Source organism: Meles meles, chromosome 3 (genome assembly GCF_922984935.1).
Source record: "Meles meles chromosome 3, mMelMel3.1 paternal haplotype, whole genome shotgun sequence".
Classification (NCBI taxonomy): Eukaryota; Metazoa; Chordata; class Mammalia; order Carnivora; family Mustelidae; genus Meles; species Meles meles.
This window is the reverse complement of record NC_060068.1, coordinates 84198523-84217883: the sequence shown is the minus strand read 5'-3', so window position 1 is coordinate 84217883 and position 19361 is coordinate 84198523. Positions and strand designations below refer to the sequence as shown.

The following is a 19361-nucleotide window of genomic DNA, read 5'->3' as shown; positions in this document are numbered from 1 at the left end:
GAGGCCCTGGACAGCCCCCAAGCAGCCACACTTCGAGGGCCATTTTGGTCGAGGCCTCACCGCGCAGGGTAGCGGGCGGCAGCGCGGCTTGAGCAATCACCGCCGCGCGCTGCTAGGCGCAGGTCCGCAGGCCCCGCAGGCCCCGGCCGCGCTTTTCCCAGCCGCGCCGCCGTTGCCTAGGCGACCGCCGCGGAACGTTCCCGAGGCGGGCCCCGCCCCCCGGCCAATCGGACCGGCGCTCGCTGGAGCCCAGATTCTCTTTGTTCCGCAGCCATTTCAGGCCCCGGACGGGAGGCAGCGCCGCTACGGCAGAGGGCCCGAGCGCCGGAGGCCTCTGGGATGGTGTGGGACCGGGTAGGTGGCGTGAGGGTACGCGACCCCAGACTGGAGGGCGGGAGCGGAGGCCAGCTGTTCCGAAGCTGCCTGACGGGCTGCGGGAAGAGGCGCCCGACCCGCCGCCCTCCCGGCCGTTTGGAGCCGGGCGGCGGCGGCGGCGCGGTTCCAAGCCCAACAGCTGCCGGCCGGAGCGTCCTGCGGGACACTGGCAGGGGTCGAGCAGCGCTCCTCAGGTGTCCGAGGTCAGGCCCTGGGCCCTGTGGGGGCGGTGCGAAGGGGAGAGCCTTCTCGCCGGGCGCTTTTTATTAGACGCGGCATTTGAGGGCCCTGGTGTCGCAGTCGCTGCCCCAGGACGACTGCTTCCCGCCGGTTCTGGGCGCTTTGGGGCACTGCCGGGCGCTGCCCCGGATGGCCGGTCTTTGTCCCCGCCCGGTCCTCTCTGCCCTGGCGTCCGGGGCCCGCGCACACCTTCGCCTCCACACTCAGCTGGCTGATCGCTTTCTCTGGGCTGCTTTTTGCCCCCCTCGGGGCCTCTTGGCCTCACGACGTATTTACATAATTTTAAGGTTTGTACGGGCTTCGCGTGGGTTTGTTTTTTGCACTTCCACCCTTTTGTACTTCTCCCACGCGAACACGCAACAGGGAACAGCTGCTGAGGAGCCGACCAGCTATCACAATTAAAAAGAAACGACTTCCTTTAAAAATGATCGATTGTTTGTCTATCAGCTGTAAAAACCAACTGGATGTTGCAAAGATTGCTTAGCCTTTAAGTCCGTTATCTTAACGATCACTAATCACTTTGGTCCATCAACAGATGTAGAAATTTGAACTTGGCGGCTGTCCACAAATTGATTTTGACAGTTGTATTAAGAAGCTTAATAGCAGTCCTGCCTTGAAACAGTGTTGAGATTATAAATAGTACTTTATTTTTCAGCCTAAAGATTTTTTTTAAAAGTTGTATGGCCTAATAGATATTTGGAAATGTGAGGTTATACGATGGCTATCCTGATCTACTCATTTATAGGATAACAAAAACACCTTTTGGATTTTAAGTTTCCCTGTTACATCAGAGCTTTCCTATTAGAATGGCAAATAAGTTATACTTAGTGAAGCAGGGACGCATTCCTTTTTTTGGGAAAAGTTATGTTTTCTCCTTTTATCCTACTCTGCACACCATTCTTAGACAATGTCTCCACCGAGTTGAAAACTTGTAGCCGCAAAAAGGAGATTTTAGTTCAAAGGTGCAGATTTCTTTTTTACTCCTCCGCATCTGTAGTCATAAATGCATAACAGTTTAGCAGTCTGGTTTTTACTTCACCTAATTTAATGTTAGCCTAATGAACTATTAGTGCTGCAGTTTCTTTTTCCTATAAGGGGCCCCCACCTCGATCAGCCTTGATCAGTTACATTTTTGCCCTAGGTATTCAGGGAATTATTAAATTCCTTCTATTGAAATATCTATAAAAATCTTTCAAAGTAATCAAGCTTATTACCATTATATATTATGAGCAGGGTAAGATTTTAGCAAAAATAATTATGATCCTGGTTGTAAATATTTCCATTATCAACACGTGATACTGTATTCATTGTTTTTATGACCAGTTTTTCTTTTTTGTGTAATGTTAAAGCCTTCACATGAACTCAGTTTTTCTAAATACTGTAAATGAACTGCTTTGAAATGTAAATGTACTGTCTTTAGAAGAATTGCTGGCTTTTATCCATGTTGGATTCTGCAAATACTGTTTTTAAGAAAAGAAATTTGGTTAATAAAGGAAGGCAAAACAAGTGACATAGGTCATGAAATAGATTTATCAAGTGTAAAATGCAGAGAGGAGCACAGCAATTAAGTGAGAATTGTTTTTATTGCCCAGGGTATAAGTTGTGAATATTTCTTCCTAGGATTGATATTGAATACATATATTGGTGCCAAAAAATCTATTGGGTTTGCCAGCAAAAGGGTGAGAAAGCTGAAAGAATCAAAGTGATTGATGAACTGATAATTGTTTTCAAAAACAGTAGAGAATAATGCCATCTTCAAAAATAGGGATCAGAGACAAAAAAAATTCCCCAAATCTTGGGAGTCTTTCTTAGTTGGTCCCATTCATCCAGTCCTATGGTAGATATCCAGTGAGAGTTGGCAGGTGAGGGATGTCTCCTGGGTCACAGGGTGAGTGAACTTTGTGATGGAAGATGGATGTCTGTAAGGCTGGTAACTAGATTTTTAGTTATATGAATGGGTGTAGGAGAGAGTTCCTAGAAACCTTGTTTGGTTAACTCTGGACCTCCTTACTAGAATTCTTTGGAAGTACTGAAAGTAGGTGTAATAACTAAGAATGGTTAAATGAGTCTCAGTGGTTAAATGAGATAATGGAATGGGAAATAGGGATGCAGATTTGTCTTGGAAGTTTCTGGAGTACATAGAACCTATAGAGGAATAGTGGCTACGTCTTACTCCAAAATGACACCTTATGGCAGAGCAGTTATTTGATTTCATAACTGAGGAATGCCTAAAGCTAAAAGAAAGCTGGTAACTGAAAGACCACAGGATTTGAGTTGTCTTGTGCCTTTTTAGTAATTAAAATTTAAAAGCAAAGCAAATCTTTGAATGTTGCAGTTAGGAATAGGAGCTCTAGAGCCAGACTTTTCAGATTCAGATCGTGGTACCTTCTGAAATTAAGTGTTAATTTGAGCAAAGTATTTAATCTCACTGTGCCTCAGATTTTTTCATCTCACAATTCTGTGAGGATTAAATGAGTATGCTCTTAGAACTAGGCCTGATGTAGTAGACACTCCATAAATAATAACTGCTATTATCATCGTCATGATCATTAATATGTTAGAAAACAACTCATAAAATTATAATCACTAGTATCTAGATTATGAGAAAACTGCTGTAAACCCTCTGTTACATTTTCTTCCAGTATTTTTTCTCAGTTTATTTGATTTTTACATAGTTGAGACTTAATGAATAACTTTGCATTCTGCTTTTTTCACGCAGCATCATAAGCAGTTTCTCATGCTATTAATTATTTTGTCAGCGTCTTTTTAAAATGACCACATAATGTGACTTTCTCGTGATTAAACATTTTCCTATTGGACAATTGGCAAGTTTCTGGTTTTTTTTTTTTTTTTTTTTTGTAGTTCTAAGAAACACTACACTGAACATCCTTGTACATGAAAAAATTTCTGGGTTTTAGATTATTTCATTAAGATAGATCCTCCAAAGTGAAAATATTGGGTTGGAGTATATGAACATCCAAAGCTCATGGTCCATATTCCCATTTTGCTTTTAATTAAGGGAATTTAATAATGGGCTTAAGATAAATTGAGGAGCACAGTATTTATTGACCTTTATTGCTTGAGATGCGAAGGAAGAGAGAGTAAATTAACATTTTTTCCGTGTAATATGCAAGGCATTATTTGTAGGCATTTATCATCCATTGTTACTTTTACATACATTCTGCTCCTTATCATAGCCCTGTACGATGCATGGCAGTTACCTATAGATAGGCAAGTACTTCCAGAGTTTTCAAGGTGACTCTGATTATAGATCTGCCTGATTGCAAAGCTTATGTCCTTTATTTGTAAAATTTTAGGTAATATACATATTAGGAATCTCATAATGAATACATATATATTGAATGAATACAAAACCTTATAATGAATTTCATAATTTACTATAATTTAATGGAGCTACTAATTGTAGATCATAGACCATATTACAAAGATAGTAAAATTTGACCTGGAAGTAATGAATGGGTAAATGACAAAGTTAAACCAGACATGGCTTAAGTATCTGCTTATATCTTACAAAGGGAAAAAATATCCTTACCTGAATGAGATGTAATTGGTAATGAGTATTTAAAGCTGATTTCAAAAATGATTTGTGGTGAAACACTCTTAGTAACGACCTCAACACAAATAGGGTAGAAAAAAATCCCATCAGATTTGGGGCATCTATATAAGAAGTGACAATGGCCTATTAAGTAACCAAATTGAAAAACAGGTTTAGTAAAACCCCTGCCAAACTTAGCTAAGGTCTTAATAGAGAAATAACAACAACAACAACAAAAATCATAGAGATATTTCAGTTAAGGAGAGTAAGACTACCCACAAGCTGTTGGAAATTAATTATATACTGAAAGCTAAAGGGAAAAAATTTAACTGGATTTTATAGTTGACTTTGAAGCACTCTGAAGCCATTAGTAAAATAATATTTGGCAAAGCCCCTTAATCCTCAGGTGCAGAAGTGGCTGCCATAGATAAAAAGGGTCACCTCAGAAAAACAAAGATTTCATTGCTCTTGTCTTTACTAAGGAGGGAATTAAATCAGAGAAATACTTTACAAAATTGTGAACATTCTAAATAGATACACATGAATGATTAGGAATAGGTAGGTGGTATTCACCAGAACTATAAAGAAATAGTCATAAAATTAATATGCTGCCATTAAAAATAATGTTTTTGAAAAATACTTAAGTAAAAATAAAAATAGTTTTGGCTGGAGCATAAGAAAACAGGAAAAGTATGAGAAAGATGGCAAATTATGATGGATTTATAATGTGGCCATTTATTCATTTGCTAAACATTTATTAGTGCTGAGATTGTCCCTTTTCATTAAGAGATTTACATACTACTGGAGAGAGAGAAGTAAATGAAAAAGTACAACAAAGTGTAGTTACAGCTTTTATGGTATAAATCTGGAGGCATCCAGCAGGGCTAGTAATAGGTTCCAAGCAGAAAGTGGGAGAAGTGACTCAGGCATTTCAGGGGAATAGGAGCAGCATTTCAGAGACTATGTCAGCTAAGATAAGGACCTACTGTGTTCCTGAATCTCCCAGTAGTTCAGGGGCCCTAAAAGGTACAGAGCAGGAATCCACAAACTTTTCTGTAGAGAACTAAATACTAAATATTTTCTGCTTTGTGAGCCATACCATCTCAAATGTAGTACAAAAACAGGGACAGTACAGAAACTAAAGGGTTTGACCAATTTGACTGCTGGGTCTTAATTATCTCTAATAAATAGTAGAGGGATTTGAGGAGGAAATAACCTACTGGGCCTAGCATGAGCCATTGGAATATTTGAAACAAGAAATGCACAACACTGATTTGTGTGAATCATTAAGAATGGAATAAATTAGGGTGCCTGGGTGGCTGAGTTGGTTAAGCAACTGCCTTCAACGGTGGAGTCCTGAATCGGGCTCCCTTCTGCTTCTCCCTCTGACCCTCTCCCTTCTCATGTGCGTGCTCTCTCTCTCAAGTAAATAAATAGAACCTTAAAAAAAAAAAACAAAAAAACAAAACCAGTTTCTTTCTAAGCACTATAAACCGTTAGGAAAAGACAACTCAATTTCTTAAATGGCCAGAATCACAGAGGAGGAAATACAGAGAGCTAACATGAAATAATGCTCTCCCCCACCAGGAGGGAAATGCAAAGTGAAATGGTGAAAATTTTGTTTCCCATTATACTTGCAAAAGTGAGGAAGTTTTGCTAGCATGTATTGGCAGGGTTGTACCAAAACTCATACATTAAATAAATCAGTAAAGCCATGTTAATTTTCAAGCAAAAACACTTTGACCCAGCAATTTCCATTTCTTAGAGAAGCATGTGGGTGTATCAGGAGACATTTGTGTTCAAGGATCTGTCAGTAGCCACAGAACCTCCAGACTTCCAGGTCACGTTTCATCACCCACACTCCAGTTCATAAAATGGTCTGTATTTGTCTTTTAAAAACAAACAAAAAGCAGGGGCACCCAGCTGGCTCATTCCGTTAAGTATCCGACTCTTGCTTTTGACTCAGGTCATGATCTCAGGATCCTGGGATTGAGCCCCATGTCGGGCTCTGCTCTCAGCAGTGAGTCTGCTTGCTTGAGGATTCTTCTCCACCCACCTCTTTCTCTCTCAAATAAATAAATCTTAAAACAAACAAACAACCCAAAGTCTTCTCTGTATACCCTTCTACTGTTCCCACTGGTACAGTCCAACATCTGTAAAGTCCAGCCTCAACCTATTCTTAAACATTCCCTTCACTTTCTTGCTCATATGAAAATCTGACTTTTGTACTGTGTGGCTGTGGCTGTTTTTTTGTTTTGTTTTGTTTTTTCCTTTTCTGTAGCTCTCCCTATCACTATTCCTGGAGGTGAAAAGGGTGTCTGCTATGCATCTCTTGGTTGCTTTTGGACTATTCTCCCTCCCTTCTCTCTAAAAATCCTCAGATTATGTAATCCATTACCCCTTATGATTGTTACCAACTATTGATAGCATAATTGATATCGGTGACTTCCAGGTCATTCCTCTTCACTCTAATTATTTTAGCTCCAGCCTCATTGCCCTTTCTTCAGTACTGCCTGTCTTTATAATGAAATTAAAAAGAATATACATAACTAATCTTTCCAGTACCCTGTCCTCTCATTCCTAGACCTTTCCTCCAGGGCTTGTCTACCCTGTCAGTTATTCACTCCCATCGTGAATGCCCCCTTGCCTTTTCAGTAATGGCAGGCCTTCTGTAGTTACAATTTTATGTGTTCTACTATGATCCCAAATCCTCCATTTCTGTCAGTGGCAACTCCATCCTTCTCGTGGCTTGGGCTAAAATCTTAGAGTTATCCTTGGCTGTGGTTTTTCTCTGACATTTCAAAGAAAGTGTCCCACAAAGGCATTTGTACTAGATCCCATCCTCTCTCATGTGCTCAAGGATACTGATTCAGCTTCTCTTCTGCCATGTTGTCTTTATTGAATTATTTCTTTTTTGTTTGTTTGGGGTTTTTTTTGTTTTTTTTTTTTAAAGATTTTATTTATTTATTTGACAGAGAGAGATCATAAGTAGGCAGAGAGGCAGGTAGAGAGAGTGAGAGGGAAGCAGGCTCCCTGCCGAGCAGAGAGTCCGATATGGGACTCGATCCCAGGACCTTGAGATCATGACCTGAGCCGAAGGCAGCGGCTTAAACCACTGAGCCACCCAGGCGCCCTATTGAATTATTTCTATCAGCAAACAGGCATGCTGTTATTTCTCCCATTATTTAAAAAGCGAAAAACAAAACAAAACAAAAAAATACCTTGATTCACTTTTCACCCCATTCCCTCATTTTTCAGATTTCTTTTTGCAGCATTATTCCTCAAAAGACTTTTCTGCACTTGGTATGCCAAATTTTCCCCTCCCATGTACTCTCCTAAACCCATTGCAGTCAGGCTTTTGTCTGCAGCATTCCTGCTGGAGCAGCTCGTGTTCTCCAGTAACTTCCATATTATCAAATGCCATATGCCATTGATTCTGTTCATCTTACTTGGCCTATCAGCAACATTTGACAGAGCTGTTTGTTCCCTTATCCTGGCAACACTTTCTTTGCTTTTCAGTATACCACATACTCCTGCTTATCGTCTATCTCTGTACTGGCCTCTTGTAATTCTCCTTTCCTTTTCTCACAGACTTATGTTGGAGAACCCCAGGGCTCAGTCCTTGCTTTTTGTTTTCTGTTCTTTGTTTTTCCTATTAGTACTCACTTCATTGGTTATTTAGTTCAGTCCCTTGGCTTTTATGCCATCTAATTACCAGCAACATGCAAAATTAGATCTTCAGGGGCGCCTGGGTGGCTCAGTGGGTTAAGCCGCTGCCTTCGGCTCAGGTCATATCTCAGGGTCCTGGGACCGAGTCCCGCATTGGGCTCTCTGCTCAGCGACGAGCCTGTTTCCCTTCCTCTCTCTCTGCCTGCCTCTCTGTCTACTTGTGGTCTCTCTCTGTCAAATAAAAAAAAAAAAAAAAAAATTAGATCTTCAGCTCTTCTCCCTAATTCCAGTCTCATGTGTTCAGCTCCCTATTCATCCTCTCTACCTAAATGTCTAATAATGTACAACAAACTCATCATGTCCAAAACCTACCCAAACTTCCTCCCCAGTGCCTACTTTACATACAGATTTTCCCCATTTCTGTCGGTGGTAGCTCCATCCCTCCCATGGCTCAGGCTAAAATCTTAGCATTATCCTTGACTTTGCTTTTTCTTTGACTCTTCATATCCGTTCTTTCAGGACAGCCTGTTTTTTTCTGTGCATCAAAATACATCCAGATTTTACTGTGCCTTGCCTTCTCCAGTACTACCAGCTTGATCCAAGCTACTGCTGTCATAAATACTGTTTAAATAGGTTACTATCTGGTCTCCCCATTCTACTCTAGTTGTTCCAACAGCCTTTTCTCAATATAGTGGTGAGAACTAGCCTTTTTCAAATACAGACAGACCCTATCACTTCTTCATTCAGAGCACTGCATTGGCTCTTCTTTTGATTAGAAAATCTAATGCTTGGGGCGCCTGGGTGGCTCAGCGAGTTAAAGCCTCTGCCTTCAGCTCAGGTCATGATCCCAGGGTCCTGGGATCGAGCCCCGCATCGGGCTCTCTGCTTGGCTGGGAGCCTGCTTCCTCCTCTCTCTCTCTCTGCCTGCCTCTCTGCCTACTTGTAATCTCTGTCAAATAAATAAATCTTTAAAAAAAAAAAAAATCTAGTGCTTATAGTGGCCCACAAAGGCTCTATGTAATTTGCCCAACTCACTCCCCTTTCTCCTTACCTCCTTGATCCTATTTCCTGTTACCAGTTCCCTCGCTCACTGGCCACCTTGCTATATCAAAAATATATCAGTCATGCTCCTACTTAGGACCTTTGCTTTAGCTGATTCAGTTGTCTGGAATCTCCTTTCCCCAAATATCTACTTGGCTCACTGGCCTTACCTTCTGTTCTTTGCTCAGGTCTTACCTACTCTAAACACCCGTTTTAATACTGCATCCTACCCTCTCCCATCCTGGATTCTCTTTTTATTTTTTGCATAATACATACCCTTCTATAATGCTATATCAGGGATCAGCAAGCTAGAGCCCCACTGCCCTCTGGCCTGTTTTTGTACAGCCTGTGAGCTAAGAACAGTTTCTACATTTTAAAGGGTTGTAAAACAAAAATTGATAATATACAACATGTGACTTGCAAAACCTGGAGTATTTACTTACCTGGCCCTTTGCAGAGGCAGTTTGCATTGTATATTCTGTTTATTATCTTTCTCCTCCCACACAAATGTAAGCTCCAAGAGGGTAGAGATCTTTTGTTTTATTTATCGCTCTATCTGCAGCAGCTAGAACAGTGCCTAGAATATAGTAGGCATTCAGTAAATATTTGTTAACTGAATGAATTGCTTATAATAGTACAAAATTATAAATAGGTTAAGTATTCAGTAACTCATATTGCAGTTAGTAATGAAGTAGAGCTATATATAATGAATAGGAAAGCGAAGGCATATTTTGAAAGGGTTTTTGTAATTATTTATTTACTTAGTCTCTGTAGGTACAGTCTTATAGGCTGTGCTAAGAATGTGAGGTTTTATTTTAAGTGTGATGAGAAACTGTTGGAAAGTTTTGATGGTTGGAAGACTTGATTTAATTGCAGCTTTGACATCATTTTTGCTGCTTCGTCTCAGAGAATGGGCTGTAAGGGGACAAAACAGAAAGGCAAGGAAAACCCATTTTAGTAGAACATTCTCTTGTAGAACGTGCTAGTATATCCTACATACCTGGACTTATGGTAGCCTGGAGGAGGTGAGAATTGGTCAGATTCAGAGTATATTTTAGAGTAAAACATGATAGCACTGACTGTTGATTTGGATGTGGAACATAAAGGAAAGGCCTGAACAACTGGATGAACACTTAGTGACATAGGCAACTAGAGGAGAAGCAGTTGTGAATGGGATGAGGAGAAGTATCAAGAATTGTGGTTTAGCCAGCAAAGTTTAAGATGCCCATATCACAAACAAAGGAGTATGTCTTATAAAATGTTGATGCTTAAGTGTGGAGTTCAGAGTGCTATTCAGTGACTCAGACTGAATGAAGATTATATAGACAGAGAAAAGAAAGGGACCTTGGGTATTTAGGGATAGGGGGCCAGCAAAGGAGACTGACAAAAGAGCAGCCAATGAAGTAAAAAGAAAACCAGTGAGATGTGAGGCTAGGAAGGAAAAGAGTGGTTGCTTTGTTCAGCACTGTGGAGGAATGGTGTTAATGCCAGGAAGAAATCACTGGGTTTGGCAACAAGGAAATCTCAGTCTCACTGGAGTGGAGTAAAGATGGGGAGATGGTGACTATAGAGAACTTTCAAGTTGTTTCTGTGAAGGGCGCGTGGGTGGCTCAGTGGGTTAAAGCCTCTGCCTCCGCTCAGGTTATGATCTCAGGGTCCTGGGATCGAGTCCCGCATCATACCGGGCTCCCTGCTCAGCCAGGAGCCTGCTTCCTCCTCTCTCTCTGCCTGCCTCTCTGCCTACTTGTGATCTCTGTCTGTCAAATAAATAAAGTTTTAAAAATCTTTTTTAAAAAAAATGTTTCTGTTGAATGGAAGGAAGTGGAGAAATTGAGTGATAGTGGAGGGGATTGGAGTCAAAGCTGTTTTTTTAAAGATACTATTTTAAAATAATTTTAAACGTAGAGGAAAATTGTGGGAATAATTCAGACAGTTCCCAAATACACCTTACCTGGATTCACCAGTTGTTTACATTTTGCCACATTCTTTTCTCCCACTACCCCCCCACAACACACAATTTTTTTTTGATCAGTTGAGAGTAGGTTTCATACATCTTGCCTCTATCCCTTCAATACTTTAACATGTATATATCTTAAAAGCCAGGATATTCTCTTCTGAAACCACATATAGTTATCAAATTGAGGAAATTTAAGTTTTTTACATTCTGTATTACAGTTTTGTCACTTGTCCCAGTAACTTTTTTTTTAAATAAAGATTTATTTATTTACCTATTTTAGAGCAAGAGAGCATGCACAAGCAGAGGGAGTAGCAGAGGGAGAGAGAGAAAATCTCCAGCAATCTCCCTGCATCATGAGCGTGGAACCCAATGTGAGGCTCATTCTCACGACCCAGAGATCATGACCTTAGTCAAAATCAAGAGTTGGGTGCTTAACCAACTGAGCCAGCCAACTGCTCCTTAGTAACATTCTTCATAACATTTTTTCCCCTAGTACAGGATCCAGCCAGGGTTTTATATTACATTTAATTGTCTTTTTTTTACATAGAGGTTTTTTGGTTTGGGGTTTGGTTTTTTTGTTTTGTTTTGTTTTGTTTTTGGAAACTTGGCTATTTTATCCTCATAACTACCCCATGGTTAATTATTCTTTCTCTGACCAATAAATGGCAGGATGGAAACTCAAAGTCAGGCAGAGAAATTCCAGGGTTTGCACTTTTTTTTTTTTAAGGTTTTATTTATTTGTCAGAGAGCTAGAGAGAGAGAGCGCACATGCATGGTCAGAGGGCCCCCTGCTTAGCAAGGAGTTCTTGATGTGGTGAGCCGAAGGCAGATGCTTAACCAACTGAGCCAACCAGGTGTCCCTCGGGTTTGCACTCTTAAGCTCTGTAATACAGTGCCTCTCAAGCAGTGCATGGAAAAATCTGAAATTTCCTGTTTGAAGTGGACAGATAAGTCAAATATATAGATCAGAAGCAATGAGCCTTCTATCAAAAGGATGATTTTAACTTTCTAGATCTGCATTATAACTCTTTGTAGTGGTGGATCAGGGTTTAATATGTCACCCTGATGAGCTTTAGGACTGAAGAAAAAGCAAGAAAAGTGAAGATATTTAAACTTTGTGTGTAAAACCTGGGGCTCCTGGGTGGGTCAGTGGGTTAAGCCTCTGCCTTCGGCTCAGGTCATGATCTCAGGGTCCTGGGATCGAGCCCCACATTGGGCTCTCTGCTCAGCGGGAAGCCTGCTTCCCCCTCTTCCTCTGCCTACTTGTGATCTCTCTTTCTGTCAAATAAATAAAATCTTAAAAAAAAACAACAACAAAATATTTTGTATGTAAAAGTTTCCAGCCTTTGGCATAAATTATATGTCTTCAGAGTTATTGGTGCTGATTCTTCAGAAAGGCAAAATAAAATACTTGGTTAATTCTTTTGTGATAGAGTTCAGTTGGAAGTATATGGGCATGATCTAAAGAGCCCTGATGGGGGCGCCTGGATGGCTCAGTGGGTTAAGCCGCTGCCTTCGGCTCAGGTCATGATCTCAGGGTCCTGGGATCGAGTCCCGCATCGGGCTCTCTGCTCGCAGGGAGCCTGCTTCTCTCTCTGCCTGCCTCTCTGTCTACTTGTGATCTCTCTCTGTCAAATAAATAAATAAATAAAAATTTAAAAAAAAATTTTTTTTAAAGAGCCCTGATGTGTTTCAAAAAGAGTTTATTTAAGCTCATAAAATGCTACTTGTTAAACCATTATTAGAAAATATTATGAGACTTAATTTAGAAAGAGCATTAAACAGTGGCTCATTGATCACAGGTACTGCAGAACAGGAATTAGAATGCTTCATTGGATTTTTTTTTCTAAGATTTTATTTATTTGAGAGAGAGGGAGAGATTGAGAGCATTCACAAGCACTGGGGAGGAGCAAAGGAGGAGGCAGAAGGAGGGGGAAAGATTCTCAGGCCGACTCCGCACTGAGTGCAGACCCTGACCTTTGCAGGGCTGAATCTCATGACCCTGATTCATGACCTGAGCCAAAACCAAGAGTCCGAAGCCCAACGGACTGAGCCACCCAGGCATTGGATTTTTAGTTGAATAATGCTTTACATCATCTCTGTTAGAGTTTTAAAGTATTAATGGGTAAAGACTTCTGTTGGGTAGAAACCCAAGTTATGATAAAACATTTTCTGACATTTTCAACTAAAGATTGTTCTTGCTATTGAATGTGACTTCTGTAAGAAGTGACCCGATACAAGAGCCAAGTATTTGCAGAAAGAATCAAATGACATGTAACTTGGTAGTCCCATAACTACATTTGAACACTTGAGTTGAATACAAGTTTCACTGAAGGCTTGGAGAGCTTTCAGTAGCAAGTATAAAGAAGAAAGTCAGGCTTTTATGTGTGGAATATGACCAGACTGATTGTTTATAATCAACAAAATGTTTCACTTCTAGAAGCTGAGAGGACCATGGTCTTTAGTTGCTGTAGAGCTAGGGAAATGAACCAAATGAATATTAAGTGATTTGTGTAGGATTGCCAGGCAGCTATTCTCTGTAGGGAAGAAGTGAAACAAGTGCCCCAGATCTCTGACATGCCTTTTTTCCTGATGTTATTTTGGCTGTTCATGGCATAGAAGGTTTAAAGACCCATGGTCTGAAGCAGTTGGTCCTAAAGCTCCATGAAATTACACTGGGTTTGTTAGCTCGAGAAAGGCTGTGTGATTCAAGGGTCTGTGTCACCCATCCTTCTGGCCTCACACTTCATCCTTCCATAAGTCAAGGATGAAACACTTGGAAAAACTATAAAAGTAGGAGGTTTTCCTGGAGTCTTGTTTTAGTGCAGATAATAAGCTCAGATTCATGAGTGTGATATAGAATTTTAAGATTTAATGTAGGAATTTGATGGGGAATCTTAAAAGCTGGTAGAGAAATAAAATGTTGAAGCATAAGAAGGAAACGGCTCTAATAAAAATCCCAGCTTTACTTTCCCCTTACATCCTAGAGGGCAGGGGCTTTTGTTTTGGCGTTGGTGCTTGCTGATCTGGTACACAGCAGGCAGTTTTTTATTTGTAAAACAGAATTGATACATTCATACTTCCATGACATTCCAGTAGAGTTTCAGTTGCTCAGCCATCAGGACAAAATTGTGATTTCAGGTAAAATTATCATTTTCTGGGGCGCCTGGGTGGCTCAGTGGATTGGGCCGCTGCCTTCGGCTCAGGTCATGATCTCAGGGTCCTGGGATCGAGCCCCGCATCGGGCTCTCTGCTCCGCAGGGAGCCTGCTTCCTCCTCTCTCTCTGCCTGCCTCTCTGCCTACTTATGATCTCTCTCTCTCACTGTCAAATAAATGAAATGGAATCTTTAAAAAAAAAATAAATAAAATAAAATAAAATTATCATTTTCTGAATCTTGGAGATACAAACTCCTGGACATCTTAAATATTTTGAATCAGATTCCTCAAATGCCTCACAATGATTTGAATTGTTGAACTTATTAACATAAAGAAATCTTAGGAATTTGTGTTTGTAATTTTCAGCTATAAAATCCCACATTTATCAGTGCTTACTGAATGTTTGCCTATTGATTTAATTTCTGGAGTTCCTTCCTTCTAGAATATGCATACTACTGTAAGAAAGCATAATGAAGAGTTGACTGGAGATTATGTATTTTATGATCTGTAAATGTGGATTAGTTGCTGTATGAAATTTTTTTTTAGTGGAAAGAAATGTAACAGAGATTTGCTTTCTGTGCACCCAGCTCTACTCCAAGAAAATCATGTAGGAAAAGTGTTTTGTTCTGTTTTTTTTTTATAATAAATGAATTTATTTTTTTCCCTAAGAATCAGTTTCATGTAATGGAAATAATGCGTGCTTTTGAAGCTTTCATTAGACTCCTTTGTCTACCAATTACAAGTGTGTTTATGGATGGTTATCTATCTCATAGACCACATGGGTACACAGAACTTTACCACTGGTTTCAAGTGAAGATGATTTATAAGCATGTGTTTGTTTTCCATCGCTTCTTAGTTATTACATTAACTTCCTTAGGCAGAAAAATATATAAAGAATCCATTGATGATTCTAACAATTTTTTTAATCTTGAACAGTTTTTATTTACTAATTTCTGAAGGTTTTAATTTTAAATTATTTATGAATTATTTTCTTAAGGAGTAAAATGATACATGACACAAATGATTGACTAGTAAAATGAAAAGAACCAGTACTCTAACCTTTATCAGTTTAGTATATGCTTCATGACAAATTTAAATTATTTGTAGTATGTGCTCACTTATTTCTGCAGTTGAAATTTTCTTGTACATTAGTAAATTTTGCTTGTAATATTCATACTTGTGATTACTGAGAGAATCTTTAGAACTTTTTGCCACAAAAGTCTTAAGAACTATTGTAGAAGAATTATAGACCCTCTTTTCTAAGCTAAAATTTATTTTAATTTACTTTTTGCTTTTATATTTTTGTGGAATTTTCTTTTCTTCTCGTTCCACATAGGGTTTAATCAAGATATTTATTGATTTTTTTAAGTGGTACTTCTGGAATTATGTATCAGTGTTTTGAAAAATTAGGAACTTGATGAGAGGTGATTGAAATTTTTAAGTAGTCTCCAGACCTAACATGGGGCTTGAATGCAAGACCCTGAGATCAGGTATCAAATGCTCTATCAACTAAACCAGCCAGGCACCCTGAAATTTTTTTTATATTAAACAAAATGTTGGTATTCTTGTTTCAAATTTTGTAGTAGTGTTTTCTGTATATCTATTACTTAGTATTTCATTTAAACATTTAAATAAGTCCTAATATTAATTTGTTATCATAACATTAAAAATTTTTCTGTGCATATGAGATATTTAAACTGTAATCTAAAAAACTAATCAGAAATGTAGAAACTATAGTAATTCCCATCATCTAAGTAAAAGTAAAACTTCCATTCTTTTTGTGAGACTAGGTCTCTGGGATTATAAAACAGCTTCTTTGGTATAATTCTTTTGCTTTGCAGAAACTGAGTTTTTTCCATTGCTATAAAGATTTTTTTTTATTTCCACTATCTTACAAGTGTGTGTCTAATATTTTAATGGCATAATCGAGGAAAAAGTTTTGCAAGTATTTCAATTTTCTATAATTCCACAAAGTTTAACTCTTTAAGTGCCATAACCTTTAAGCATTTTCACATAAAACTTTCTAAATTATATTTCACATCTCGACATTTTAACAAGTAGAAAGGGTGTTTTAGCTTTTTGATGATTCTGTCATTATTATGAACATTCTCTAGGGTTTTTGCCCTGTCCTATATATGATTTCAAACAATTAGACTTTGGGAGATTTTTATTACTTATTTTCATTTTCAAGGTAATAAAACCACAGTATTGAAAATTTTTTAAAAAGAAAAAAGGCCCATAATCTTAACACTAATCCACTGCTAGCTTTTCATTATTTCCTTCTAGTTTCTTTCATTTAACAGTTCTGTCTTTATCTTATACATGTTTTACTTCTTTGTAGTTGTTTTCTCCATACAACTTTTTTCACTTTCTAATCATAAACATTTTCCATATCATTACAGAAATTAACCATCTTTTTGAATAACTGCATAGTAACCCAACAGTTGAATGGTTACGCATGTATTTATTGCTGTATTAGAAATAATCCCAGGATAAACTCTTTGAGAATAACAGGGTTTTTTTTCTTTATTTAGGATTCTTAAGATACAGTTTAAGAAGTGTAATCATGAGGACAAAGGGTAAAAAATGCGTATGGCTCTTGCTACAGGTTGCTGAGTTCTGTCAGTTTACCTTCAGCAATTTATTGGAATTGATTCATATCTTCAGCAGCAATAGGGTATTATTGTTATAAAATTATCTTTGCTAGTCTAAAAATTCTATTTCATTATTACATTTTTTGATTACTAATAAGGTTCAATATTTTCCCAGGTTTATTTGCTCTTGTATTTTGTGCATTTTCTTTTATGTGTTGTCTGTTGGTTCTAAAATAGTTTTCTAGATAATTAATATATTACTGTCTTGTTGCATCATCTGACTTTGTATTGCTCTGATATGCTAGGAGCTCCCTTTTGTATTTGTTCAAATAAGTCATGTGTTTATCCACCATATTTCTAAATTGTGGTGCTTCCTGGAAATGTGTAAGAGATACTGTAGGTTCTTTGACATGCAGACTGTGCTAGTCTTTGGAAACCAGTATTAATTGAAAGCTAACATCATAGAGTAAATTGCCACTCGTTCTACATCTCTCACAGGTGTAAAGTATTCAGGAAACAAATACTACAAGGAATTTTTTCCCTTGATGGCAGCAGGGGCAGTGATTGCCAGTGTTCAAAACCAAAACTGTGTAATTTGGAAAAGGCAGGGAACAGGCACAAGTAGATGAGTAAGGAATTCTGCTGTCTGTAAAAAGGATGTACACCTGAACTGGCAGCTGGCTTTATTCTTGGTTTTCTCTATCTTCCTACTTGGTTTATTCTCCACCCATTTGGGTATATTCATTATACTCCATATCTCTCGGGACTTCCACATCTGCTCTCCAGTTTTGTCTGGTTGTTCAAGCTAAGGAAATTTATTTCCATAGTAGTTATCAGCCTCATTGTACCAATCCTTACAGTTCCTAGATAACTCCCTAAAAAGTTTGGTTCCTTCCACTTAAAGCAAATAGAATTTGGGAATGGCTTGTTATAATGTAACATTTAACGTATATAATCATGTGATTATATATAGTAGTTACCTAATATTTCTATTATAATTAAGCTCTTTTGGTTCCAAGGAAGAGAAATGCATTCAAATTGTCTTAAGAGAAACGGAGAGGTTTATTTTAAGTCATTTGTGGAAGTAGAAAGCCATCAGGAAGCAAGGCAACTCCGAGGAGTAGTTACTGTCTGTCCGGTGGTCTGTATAATCTTGCTCAGTGTTTCCCTGCTTCTCTCTGTGCTGTCCATTCTCGTCTCTGCATGCTTAGAATTTCCGCCCCTTTGTAATTTGTCTTGCATGTGAAGTCTCATGATGGCCCTGTGCCTACCACATCGTAACATTTTAGCGTCTTCTTTGAGAACTGTTAAGTGGTAAATGATCCTAGTACTTTCTATTCATATTTATGAGAGAGGAAATCCAGTTTATTTAGCTCATCCTTTTGTGCCAGGATTCATCATCATGTACCTGGTCTTTGTTTAGTCAGTCACATTTAGGAAATGCAGTCACAACTTTGCCATTAGACCCAACACTTGGGCATGGGCTGAGGGCTACCCAATTCCCTTTAGAAAAAGGTTTTGGTTTTACTGGTAGATAACTAGCAGAAAATTGGTATACTATGAAAAAATGAAGGGGGTTAAGAACTTCCATGTTAGGAGCGCCTGGGTGGCTCAGTTGGTTAAGTGTCTGCCTTCAGCTCAGGTCATGATCTCAGGGTCCTGGGTTCGAGCTCCGCATCGGGCTCTCTGCTCAGCAGGGAGCCTCCTTCTCCCTCTCCCTCTGTCTGCCGCTCTGCCTTCTTGTATTCTCTCTCTGTCAAACAAATAAATCTTAAAAAAAAAAAAAAAAAAAAGAACTTCATGTCATAGAAGTGAATCTTCTGTGTTTTTAAAAGTTGAAGTCAGATTCTTCCGAAAATTCATTTGTAATATTTCTAGGTCTTGATTCCAACCCCCTTTTTGAAGGATTGGGAGCACCTGGGTGGCTCAGTTGGTTGAGTGTCTGCCTTTGGCTCAGGTCGTGATCTCCGGGTCATGGGATGGAGCCCAGAGATGGGCTCTCTGCTTAGTGGGGGTCTTCTCCCTCTTCCTCTGTACTCTCCCTCTCTCTCAAATAGAATCTTTAAAAATAAAACAGAAGGATTAGGTAGAGGTCTGTTGTTTTCATCTTGAAGATGAGATGTTATGATTGCCTTTCTGAGTACAGTTAAAGTTGATGAATTCCAGTTTCATGGGTCGAAGGGATTGGATGGTGCTAAGGATGTGATATTCAGTTGGCTAATAACTCAGTATCTCTATTTGGAAGAGGGCAATAAGGTTTTTAAGCCAAGATACAGTTTTAAGGGTATATTCTTAGGAGCTGAACACTTTGTTAGTATATATAGTAGATTAGCATTATTGTGTTTGTATCCTCAGATTTCCTTACCATCTCACATTTCATTCTAGGTTTTATATTCATTAAATTTTTTATTCCTCAGTCTTGGTTGAGTCTCATTGTCTCTTTGTCACAATAAGAGATAAACAGACTTGAATACTCACAACATGTTTGCTTTTGTTTTCTGTGCTAAATTTGCTGTATAGTACCATCTGTCCTACCTTATTTCTTGCTATTTTTTTTCCATTTGTGGAAAATGGAATTTTTCACCTCTGTGGAATTTGTTTTGTGATATTCTTTTCCAGTCTCCTTGTATACTGTGAAGACTACCCTCACTCAACTAAATTTTTACCCTCGTAAAATTTTTATAGATTGATTACATTCATATCTGATTAAATTATTCAACATTTGATTTCTGATGCTTTGTTCTCCTTATTATTCCTCCAATATTTCTGTTT

At 38.8% G+C, this 19361-nt stretch overlaps 1 protein-coding gene across 1 annotated transcript in view; it reads left to right on the top strand.

Moving 5' to 3' along the window:
* Positions 1-227: 227 nt before the first annotated feature.
* TNPO1 (transportin 1) overlaps positions 228-19361 on the top strand; it is a 93013-nt gene continuing 73879 nt past the window's right edge. The window contains exon 1 of the mRNA XM_045999203.1: positions 228-354. Within this exon, the coding sequence (XP_045855159.1) occupies positions 340-354 (15 nt within the window). The 5' untranslated portion in view covers positions 228-339. The remainder of the gene's footprint in view (positions 355-19361) is intronic.